The sequence below is a fragment of the Nannobrachium achirus genome (assembly GCF_963921795.1).
Source record: "Nannobrachium achirus genome assembly, chromosome: 2".
In the NCBI taxonomy this organism is placed as follows: domain Eukaryota; kingdom Metazoa; phylum Chordata; class Actinopteri; order Myctophiformes; family Myctophidae; genus Nannobrachium; species Nannobrachium achirus.
Genome location: NC_137811.1, coordinates 27,622,557 through 27,634,653, shown reverse-complemented (window position 1 = coordinate 27,634,653; position 12,097 = coordinate 27,622,557). Strand labels below are relative to the sequence as shown.

General features: G+C 41.7%; 1 protein-coding gene across 1 annotated transcript in view; it reads left to right on the top strand.

Annotated features, from left to right (window-relative positions):
• The window catches only part of hace1 (HECT domain and ankyrin repeat containing E3 ubiquitin protein ligase 1), a 47,644-nt gene that overhangs the window by 1,908 nt on the left and 33,639 nt on the right, over positions 1 to 12,097 (top strand). The window contains exons 4-10 of the mRNA XM_080740720.1: positions 1,772 to 1,847; positions 2,803 to 2,934; positions 4,169 to 4,251; positions 5,329 to 5,425; positions 6,284 to 6,385; positions 7,005 to 7,111; positions 11,377 to 11,530. Of these exons, the coding sequence (XP_080596846.1) occupies positions 1,772 to 1,847; positions 2,803 to 2,934; positions 4,169 to 4,251; positions 5,329 to 5,425; positions 6,284 to 6,385; positions 7,005 to 7,111; positions 11,377 to 11,530 (751 nt within the window). The remainder of the gene's footprint in view (positions 1 to 1,771; positions 1,848 to 2,802; positions 2,935 to 4,168; positions 4,252 to 5,328; positions 5,426 to 6,283; positions 6,386 to 7,004; positions 7,112 to 11,376; positions 11,531 to 12,097) is intronic.

Here is a 12,097-nt window from a genome sequence, read left to right as displayed (position 1 = left end):
TGATAGTGGTTGGAGTGTCCCACCTAGTGTCCCACCAAGACACAGCAACCAATGGGTGTGAAGAGGGGCGGGACTACGGGCAGGACTTGACAAAGGGTGAATTAGTCCGAAATGTAAACAGCACGTGGTCAAAAATAACATTGACATTACTTGAACAGTTGATATCATATGGATGTGTGATGGTCTTTCCTTTAAAGCAGATCTTCTCTAAATATCCTCAAGTTGTTGACCACAGTTCAACAATGTTTCTCCACATTATGTACAGTAGGCCTATGTCTTTATTTTGAAAGCCAGGCATCTAAATAACATACCGTCGCTGTTGGGTGGAAAGTAAAACAGTGACAATACAAGGTTTCTGCCCGACGGCAATGATATTAAATGATATAGAAGCAATAGATGCAGACATGGAAAAAGTATAGTAAGATATTGATTTGCTTTGTTTTGTTTTGTTCTACCAGTCATTTTGGAGAATTCTGTTTCCCAACAAATGACTTAGTCATTACTGTTCCCTGCCTCCACACTGAAAGATGACATATTCGTCATCAGTCACATGAGCTGTACACCTTGTATTCAAACAAATCAATAACACTGGTGTTATTTATTTTGGAGACGGTGCAGGTCTGAAAACTGATGTTTTAATTTTCGGGCGCCGATGGCATAATGATTGGACTACATAAAGGCTCTCATGCAGCCTGATAGTGAGTCGCGGGTTTGATTCCCAAACCCAGCAACCTTTGCTACATGTCACTTCCTGTTTCCCCGTTTCCTGCCACTCTCTCCACTAGATCATAATGATAGCACCGTGAGCTTGATGTGTTTAAACTGCCCCTGAAATGCATGGCCCTTATAAAATGCCTAAAGATAACGTCCACACACTGCTAACATGGATTATAGTTCTCATTCGTCACAACTGATTTCAGTCATTTGGGTTCCATAGACACTCCACACCGAAAATAGCACCGGCTAGGCTATTTTCAGTTGTTTCTTATTTTAACATCAGAGTGCATCTGAAGTGATCAAACTAGCAGTAGATGTGTTCAGAAGCATCTTCCATAAAGCCTCAGAAATGTAAAAGCAAAAGGTCAAAGCTTCAATCCTCAATGAATTGTTTTAACTGCTTGGCTGCATGAAGAACAGCAGCAACATTTAGGTTTAGAATGAAAATAACATCATCATTACAGTCAGGATATAGTTCATTTTGCTTTATTCCAGGTGTATAGCATGTTCTATGTTATGTTATGAGTTTTAAAGAAAAGGATCTCAATGTAAAAAAGCTGCGGCTTTCCTGAACTTATCCTTTTAGTTAACCTTGTACCAGTGAACTGTACTGTCATGAAACTGTACCTTTCCCTGTGCAAACTTCTAATAAATACTTCAATCAATCAATCAATCAATCAATCAAATAGTTTGTAGTAGGGATGGGACGATATGAAAAATCACGATTATTGTGACCAAAGAATTTGTTGCAACGCGTTGTGAGCTTGTAGATCGTCTATCTTTTGTCAAAGAGATTTGGTAGAGAGTGGAAAAAAATACTGTATCAAGTACGTATATCATAAGTACGTTTTACCAATAGAGGGTTTAAATGGTACCGGATATGCAGCTCGGCATATAAAAGGTGAATTGATCCCAGTGCATGACGGAGGACAATTTCATGATAAATTAAAACTCCACAATACGATTATCGTGAGTGTTTTTTATCACAATAAACGATAATATTGCTTATTGTCCCATCCCTACTCATTACGTGTCTCTCCGCTGCCCCCTGCAGACAGAAGAAGTGCATGGGCAGGCTGCTGGAATATAATGCTGACGTGAACATCTGCAACAATGAGGGACTGACTGCTGTGAGTATCCTGTAACCCTTTCACATTGTCACACCTTGGCTTATTGTCTCCCTGGGAGGCCATCCACTGACTGGGGGCTGCTGCTGTCATAACCATGGGAGTCATCATTACGCACAGAAACCCATAAGACAAGGACACGCAAGCATTAAGCGCATTTACTAAAGTCTTTTCTGATACCAGTGTCTGAAAAGTTTCCGGTATTGCCTAAAATGCTTGTATCGGTCAGCTATGTCAGTCTACTCTATGCCATTCAAACCCTACCAGTCAAACGTTTGGACACAGCTTCTCATTCAGAAAAGAGAAGAAGATGTGTCCAAACATTTGACTGGTAAGGTATACCACATTATTTATCACATGATATGTAATTTACAGTCATCAATTAGTTTGTATTTTGAATGCTTCAGTTGATGTTGCATGGCTGTGTTATACTGTACTATTTCTATTTACATTATTATTTTACCAACTTGTAGCTGCACACAATTATTAATTGTTTGCTCGCGCACATGATAAAAAATGTTTCTGCCCTTGTCCGTTGCATATAGCACATAGAAATGCATTGTATAGGATAACCAGAGTCGCGTGCAAGAAGACATGTCCTATAAGGATGCTTTTTTTGGTGGTTTTATTTTAGCCTACCTGACTATAATATGTTTTTTTCACCAATCTCATATTAAAGGAGTAGTTCACCCCCCAAATGACTTTTTTTCTATTGATTACTCACACCATGGAGACTTCAAAAATATTTTTGTGTTTTTGTTGCAAGACAATAATTTGATAACAATAAATGTACCCCCATTGATTCCGTATGAATTTGGGTCCCCATCCAGAATCAATGGGGGTGAATTTACTATAATACATTTTTTTTGTCTTAGGAATGCAACACATACAACAAAATATTATTGAACTCAAGGCTCCATGAACTACTCCTTTAAGTGTGTTTGACCTCCTCTTGTAGATCCACTGGTTGGCAGTGAATGGAAGGACGGAGCTCCTGCATGACCTGGTGCAACATGTGACCAACGTGGACGTGGAGGATGCCATGGGACAGACCGCCCTGCATGTGGCCTGTCAGAACGGACACAAGACCGTGAGCTCATTTCACAACATCACATAAAACACATCTTTCCTGTCAGGCAGAAATCTCTTATCTCCATATCCTATTTTATTTTTATATATGTATATATTCTTTTGTAAATTAATGCCCATCATACTACAGTGCCACACTATTCTAATTATGTTTCCCCAATAAGAACTTTTTTTCTTGTGTAATCAACTATGACATTTTCAACGCCTCTTTTCACATCATGCCTAGGATATAATGATTTGAAATGAGCAGCCAACGTGTAAAAGAAAGTGAATTTTGGGGGTCCGTGACATGAACATTTTTGAAAACCTCTGGTCTATACCAGATGTCCTCGCTATCAGGACCAGCTGAGGCTGTCTCTGCTACTCCAGTACTCAGAAAGACATCACCGACAGCAGCCCTCTTATCACCAGCTACAGTAGCAATGAGGTCAGTCATCCATGCCTTAGCTGGCAATCAGAAGATAAAACAGGAGAAAGTGTGTTAAATTAGTCATGAGGATGTTACTGTATAGCAGGGGTTCTCACCTGTGGGTCGGGACCCCCAGGGGGGTCCCCAAATTATTTTGGGGGGTCCCCAGACGATTAGCTTAATGTGAACATTGTATTCTCACTCAACAGTAGATATCGCAGCCCAACCCAGCTGCTTTTTTATCAGCTTTAACCCAGCTGAACTCAACCCAGTGATGCCCACAAGGAGCGCATGGGGGAAGGGGAGTAGTGGTAGCTGGAGCGGGGAATCGTACCTACGACCTCTGGGGCCTCCGGAGTCCTAAGTGTGGACACTAACCACTCAGCCACCACTACTCAATGAATAAATGAAACTAGGCTGTTCTGATCTGCTTCATTGAGAGCCGAAGTCGCAATTTAGCGTGATATCTTTGGGGTTAGGGTTCTAATGGAAAATACAACCTGTCCCTCAACAGGAAGCCCAGTCCAGAGACCTACATCCGATGCGAGGCGTTGTGAGCATGTAGATCTGCTATTTTCACAATAGAACCGTGAAATACAAAATGTAATGCCTCAACTCTTAGTGCTCGTAACGTAAGGATGTGGGGGTTCCCCAGTTAAAATATGATTATTTTGGGGGTCATGGCCTGAAAAGGTTGAGAACCACTGGTGTAGGACAGTGTATATATATATACTGTACTGTATACATACACAGTCCCCACCTATTGATAGGGGAATAAAACACAACTCGACACGTTTTGTGTCAACACTGTGTTTCCTCTTGGCAGACGGTGCTGTGCCTGCTAGACAGCGGCGCTGACATCAACAGGCCCAACGTATCTGGAGCAACTCCTCTCTACTTTGCCTGCAGGTGAAGTTGTCCTCACCAGAATGCTTTGTGATTTTTTTCCTCCTGTTCCTGTCTGTCACTCTGTCATTGTTAAGCATTGTTATTTCCTGGTACAACTATTTCTTTTGAACTGTTTGAACCTGTGCATTGGTGGAAGAAGTACTGACATGTAGAAATACGATAGTCCGGTATTCAAAATCTACTTTGGTAAAAGTACAAAAGTGTTGGGATTAAACAATTATGATCATGCAGAATGTCCCATTTCACAAGTTCAATAACTATACCAAATCTTTTGAATCTTTTACGTTGTGATGCATTGTCGTGAGCTTGTATTTTGTATTTTCAAAGTACAGTATTATACAGGGTTGAAGTGGTTATTATTAGTTTTGAACTAAAGTTTTCAAATGATTTTAGCAGAGATAAAGTACAATACCTGCCTCTGACATGAAAATTGGAAACACTCAAGTAAAGTATGTGCCTCGAAATCTTACTTAAGGCAGGAACACACTGTACGATACAGAAGTGTCGGGGACTCATCGGATCGTTAAAGTATTTCACACTATACTAGTGTCTTTCTTGATATCGGCTGTCATATATCGTTGCGGTTTTCACACTATGCGATCCCGATACATTGCCAACTATTTTCTTTTATTCCAATGTCCAACGAAAACTTGAAAGGCTCCAGTGGCCGTGATATGTCTGTGAGAGTGAGGCAGGAGGCTAATGATTTTCATTCTGTCTCTCCGCACGTGCACGCACGCACTCACACACACACACACACACACACACACACACACACACACACACACACACACACACACACACACACACACACACACACACACACACACACACACACACACACACACACACACACACACACACGTTCAATGTTTTAACACCAGCATCGCTGCTGTGTGGTTTTAACATATTGAAGTGAGAGTGTTGGTTTTATGGACTTGCAGTGTGTACGGGCCCTTAGGTACAGTACTTGAGTAAATACTTAGTTACTTAGTTACTTTACACCACTGGACCTGTGTTGGCTTGTTATTATCACCCCCTGTGCCCCTGTAATGACCTACTTGCATTGTTCCACAGTCACGGGCAGAGGGACACGGCCCAGATTCTACTATCTAGAAGTGCAAAGTACCTTCCTGATAGGAACGGAGTCACGCCCCTGGATCTCTGTGTGCAAGTGAGGATCTGTCACAAACAATAAATCACACACACAACCACTCACTAAAACAGGTGCTGGGCTGAGGTCAGAATGAATTATTTTTTGGTTCCTTTACACCATCGGTCTTCAACAGGGGATCTGTGACCCCTAGGGGGCCTTCAGTGTCATAGAATATTTGTTTTTAAATTCACCACTTGAAGCCTAGCATCCCTATTCTGAGACCAACTTCAGCCAAAAAATTGCAGATCTACAATCTCACAACACCTCGCGCTGTGAGGCATTGTGAGCTTGTAGATCGAAAGGTTTATTTAGAGGGATAAGAGAGCGGCCTAACTACAGAGTGAAAGGTCAAGTGCTGTCAAACAAGTCTATGAAGCTCTATCTATGCCAAATGTAGAGTGTCCCAGAGAATGAAGAGCCGGTGTGCCCAAAACCTCACCTCTGATGATGGTGTAAAAGGAACCAATACATCTTTAAGCTTTGGAACATGACCTATTCTCCTTTTCTATTGAGCATCAGTCACATGCCTGTCCACAATAATGACAATGTTCCCAATGTTCATTCAATCTTCCTGTGGTTCGCTTTCTTTGAACTTAACCACTTAAAGCGGCACCATGTAGCTTTCCTGTTCTACCACAGATTTGAACCTGGGTCTCCTACACTAGTGCTGAAATGTTTACCATTAACCTAATGGCGCCTGTTTGCTTGCTCAGGGGAGACATTTAATTCACAAGATAAAGTTGCATAATACTGCTTTAAACCCTATTTAGTTGATCGCATTAAGGACTATTTTGGCTGAATGTTCACCCTCAGAATATGGACACAGGGAGTTCATGTGGTTAATCTAAGCGTACCATCTTCTGTGCTGGTGTTCAGGGGGGCTACGGAGAGACGTGTGAGATTCTCATCCAGCACCACGGCAGGCTGTTCCAGACCCTCATCCAAATGACGCAGAATGATGACATCAAAGAAAATATGGTACAGTTTGTGCTTTTCACCTTATTGAATTGAATGCAGTTTAATACTACAGTAATAAATACAGTTTAATGCAGTAGTAATGCTACAATACTAATACAGTTTAGAACAATGGAGCATCAGCCCGTGTTCAGGGGAAGGGAAGCCGGGAGGGGAGGGTGATATTATGCCACTGCACATATTCCTAAGGGGCTGGGGGTGGTACCTGTCAGCAGGGAGTGTGGAGGCGAGAGGAGTAGGACGAAGGCTCTATGTCCCAGGGGGGGTCACCAAATTATTTTGGGGGGGGTCCCCAGATGTGAAACATTGTTTTCTCACTCAACAGTAAACAAACCAACATAACGTTTAAGTATCGAGGGTATCTGCACATTTCTAAACTGACAATTTAAGGACTTTTTAATACGTCTAAAATGACAAATTAAACATTGCCCAAATAGGGTTGTCTGGGGGGTCCCCAGTTGATTATTTTTGGGGGTCGCGGCCTGAAAAGGTTGAGAATCACTGCTATAAGGGAGTGTGTGTGTGTGTGTGTGTGTGTGTGTGTGTGTGTGTGTGTGTGTGTGTGTGTGTGTGTGTGTGTGTGTGTGTGTGTGCGTGTGCGTGTGTATGTGTGTGTGCACAGCTCAGGCAGGTTATGGAGCATGTGTCACAGCAGAGTGATAGTCATTACCAGAGGATTCTGACCAGTCTGGCTGAAGTGGCCACCACCAACGGACACAAGCTGCTCAGGTAAAGCCTTGTATAGGGTTGATGGGTTTAATAAACCCAAGGGCCCCCCTACTGGGGACAGTATTATAAATTCATAGGCTATTATATCGTCGTTGTCGGGTGAAAACCTTGTATGTCCAAAACCGTTCGTTTTGCATTTTTCATTTAAAAAATGATTTAAACTAGTGAAAACAGCCGATCTACAAGCACACAACGCCGTTCTTGTAGATCTGCTGTTTTCACTATTTTTGTGTGACAGCCTTGTACGATGAAGCAGGGCTTTGCTTTGCGAAAGAACATCTGAAAACCCATGCAGAATAAGATCTAATTTCGCCCCTTGCTTGGGCCTGTCACAATTCTGGGTTTAATAAACCCAAGGGCCCCCCTACTGGGGACAGTATTATAAATTCATAGGCTATTATATCGTCGTTGTCGGGTGAAAACCTTGTTTGTCCAAAACCGTTCGTTTTGCATTTTTCATTTAAAAAATGATTTAAACTAGTGAAAACAGCCGATCTACAAGCACACAACGCCGTTCTTGTAGATCTGCTGTTTTCACTATTTTTGTGCGACAGCCTTGTACGATGAAGCAGGGCTTTGCTTTGCGAAAGAACATCTGAAAACCCATGCAGAATAAGATCTAATTTCGCCCCTTGCTTGGGCCTGTCACAATTCTGGGTTTAATAAACCCAAGGGCCCCCCTACTGGGGACAGTATTATAAATTCATAGGCTATTATATCGTCGTTGTCGGGTGAAAACCTTGTATGTCCAAAACCGTTCGTTTTGCATTTTTCATTTAAAAAATGATTTAAACTAGTGAAAACAGCCGATCTACAAGCACACAACGCCGTTCTTGTAGATCTGCTGTTTTCACTATTTTTGTGCGACAGCCTTGTACGATGAAGCAGGGCTTTGCTTTGCGAAAGAACATCTGAAAACCCATGCAGAATAAGATCTAATTTCGCCCCTTGCTTGGGCCTGTCACAATTATTACATAATCAGATAATCGTTCTCAATATTAAATAAAAAAGAAATCCTATATTTTCAAACGTAAAATTAAATAAATAGTGGAAACGGCAGGATCTACAACCTCACAACGGCCACAGCGCGATGTGCTGTGAGCTCGACTATTTACACTATTATTATTATTTAAAGTATAAAGTTATTAAAATAATGTCTGTAATGACTTTGTATATTTTGGTAATTTAAAGCCTATAGAAGCCAATGATCTTTTGTTGTTGTTAGTCTTATGTTTCAGTGTTCAATGACAAAAACACAAATTAAATCCAGAAATGCAATTATTTGTGTGACAATGAATTGTCATTTAAAATGTCATAATCGTGACAGACCTACATGTGGTCAGTGCTCTTCATTATTGCCGATTCAGTAAAAACTATAAAGAAAGGAAACGTATAACATACATATGGTCATTGAGGGCAGGCAAGTGCTTGGTAAGTGCTATGGGCTAAGGTAGAGTCTGAAGAGGTGAGTAACCTGTACTGGCAACCTGGTTGCTTGCCAGTAGGGCAACCAGACTATTGTTCTAGTCCGTAACAAACATAGCGTAAACTAGGGATGTTCCTAGTGACTAATTTCACTGACGTGTACACGACAATTTTGTAAACGAATATTCGACTAGTCGAAAATTAATTGTTTTTTTTTATTTTATTGTAATTTCACACAGAAAATAGCCAAAACTGAGCACTTCGATCTATTAGGGCAAACCTCGTTTGAAAAAAGTATCAAGAGTATATAAAAGCCTTTTAAAATGTTATATATTGAAATCTTGCTCAAATTAATCAATTACGTCATTGCGTGAATCTGGGTCAGATCAATAATTAGCGCATCAGTCTCAGCTTGGTCGCTACAACAGCTGATGTCTGTCTGACTGGAGTCGCTATAGTAACTGAGCAACAGCTCGGTTCTCTTCAAAGTTAGCTACATCATTTTATTCCATACTCAGCCAATGTATGATTAAGCATTCTCCTTGGCTTGTTCTCACCTCAAAATATGGATTAATTCATGGACCGGATCACAGATGCAGCGTGCAGGCGAGTGATTCACATCCAGTATCTTTAAGATACACGTCGCTTAATTGCCATTAATTTACTTGCGCAGCGGACAGCCTGCCTGGTGTGTGGCTGCGTGCAGCCATGCACACTCACTGCAGGTCAGCGCGACCACTGCAGCGCGCAACAGTCAGTCAGACTGTGACACAGACAGTCATGCTCCGCAAATCAACCAAGGGATTGCTTAATTTGCTTGTTAAAAAGTAACATTTTATTAAGACAAGACAGTAATATGGGCGCAGAGTTTAAATGTTTAATAAAATTAATATCTCAATAATTAAAAATATATTTAACTCTTTGCGTGCCAGCGCCCTCTAGGGGCCAAAGAATGCCAGCGCATCTCTCATAGGCGAGCGCTTTAGCTTCCAGGACTTCAGCTTCCAGGACCTGACGTGCTCACATTGATGCACGGCATGGAAATGTCCCGGATGAAGATGCTAACAGAATGGCTATTCCCATTTTGTCATCTAAAAGATCATTTTTGGGCGATTTCGCCGTAAATAAACCTCGCGCCGCTTTCCTAAAACACAAAAAAGAGATATAAGCCTTTAAAGATGCGGTCTTTCATTGGATTAGGCGGAGATTGGCGATTGCGTTCGCAAATTACGGCCGGCCGGGACGTTGTTAGCTTTCGGCTAGTAGCTACAAAAATCAAGCCAGGCTTCAGAAGGCCTCTTATCATTTTATTCATTTAATTAAATAAAGCCGAACTACTTCGGGATCGGCACACTCGTGTACTCATCGGAAGCGGCGCCGAACATCGGGTGAACATTGGGGAGCTCAAAAATGTATTTTAAACCATTTTTAATGGAATATATCGTCGGACAGAGTAGAACGGCTAGCTGGCTAGCGGCTAGCGAGCCAGGACCACCCACGACTCTACAAGCAGCTCGGGGTAAGTGAATTAATAAAAAAAAGATTGTATTGGATTGAAATAAAGCCGAACTAGTTCGGGATCGGCACCAGATGAGTTAATAGAATAATCAAATTGTATTTTCAAAACGAATAGTGGTTTACAAACCGTGTACTCGGATAACCGAATACACGCGCACATCCCTAGCGTAAACATAGCCAATCAGGAAGCAGCAAAAAGACAAACATAGCGTAAAACATAGCCAATCAGGAAGCAGGAAATTATTACGCTCACAATAGCCAATGAGGAAGCAGCATTCTCGGTAACAACACCATTATATAGAGTAAGTCTGTATTTTGATTGGTGTAGTTAGTGTAGTTGAGTTATATGGGGGAGTGGAGACGTTCTGGCTATCCAGGCAATAAATATGCAACCACATCCAAATTCTTACAGGTAGGGAGACGTCTGTGCGCTTCAGCCAGCAGTTGGTAGAAAGGCTCGTCGGTGCTCAACAGGGACAAACTGCATCAGAAAGAATAATACCTGGGTACTTCAGAAATGACTACCCAAATAAAATGCTGGAGCACTCCACTCCGTCTGCACGTTTCTTTTATTACAAAGAAGACAGGGGAGGGTATATATTGGCCCTCGCCTTTGTGATGTCAGTGGCAGCCATTTTCTTCAAAGAAAATACAGAAAATGAGCCAAATAATATTGAACTTATATTGAACATTGTCAAATTAGTAATATTAATAACCACTTGCCCCACCCTAATCTGTGCCCCTTCGTTGGATCTCATGACATTCACTCACAGATGTCACTGCAAATGGCTAAACTGTAGCACTTCCTAATCGCTTATTAGTGTTCTAGACACAACATGGTGACACACACCTTCTTAAACCACATGGATGCTAGCGTCCCTATTCTGGGCATGTCTATACCTGTACTGTGTTGTAATGATTTTGTTTGTCTCAGACCATGGACCACATTGGAAATAAGTCACTGACTTTATTGTGTTTTTATCCTTGGCGTTTCCTTGAGAATCATGTACCACGTGTTTTTGTTTCCTTTTAATCATGAAGTCTAATACATTAAATCAAATCAAATTAAGTAATAGTCAAACATACATTTTGTGAAAAAATGCAATCTACAAGCTTGCGACACACTGTGAGCTTGTAGATGAGCTTTTTTCAGCGAAAACATTTGTTGTAGTAGAGGGGTAAAAAAAGTAGTAGACCAAGTATAAACTCCTGGAGGACCTCGGTAAACGAAGTATATAGGGTCTAAGTGGTTGACCTCTGTTGTTTTTGTTTGTTTTGTCTTTTCTTGTCTTGTTTTTTTTTTTCCTCCCGGCATCCTCCAGTCTCTCCAGCAGCTATGAAGCTCAGATGAAGAGTCTGTTGAGGATCGTGCGCATATTTTGCCATGTTTTCCGCCTGGGCCCGTCCTCTCCCAACAACAACGGGAACGACATGGGGTACAACGGGAACAAGACTCCACGCAGCCAGGTCTTTAAGGTCAGTAGGAGGAGCTGCTATACTTAATATGATTATACGTTTATTTATATGTGAGAATAAGAACTTGGGCATATGAATGTATGGCTTAAGCCAGGGGTCTTTTCAGGCCGAGGACCCCTTAGTCAAGAGAGAGGTGAAGCAAGGACCCCCACAACCTGTCCATATAGTTTCATCGTTTGACAGCAGAGTCATCAGTGTATTTTGGATTCATGTCAATTTGTGTTTTCAGATATTTAACCACTTGAACCGTCAATACTTAATAAACTTGACCTTTCACTCTGTACTTAGTCTGCTCTTTTTCCCCTCTACACCAAAGCTCTTTGCTGAAAATAGCCGATCTACAAGCTCACAACGCCTCGCAGCGCGAGCCGTTGTGAGCTTGTAGATTGGCTATTTTTGGCTAAAGTTCTCAGGATATGGACGCTAGAAAAAAAGGTTTCTATTACTCATTTGGAGGACCCCCTGTAGTAACCCTGGGGACCCCCTAGGGGTCCCAGACCCACTGTTGAAGACCCCTGGCTTAATCACTTGCATCCCAGCATCCATAATTCTGCAGGGAACATTAGC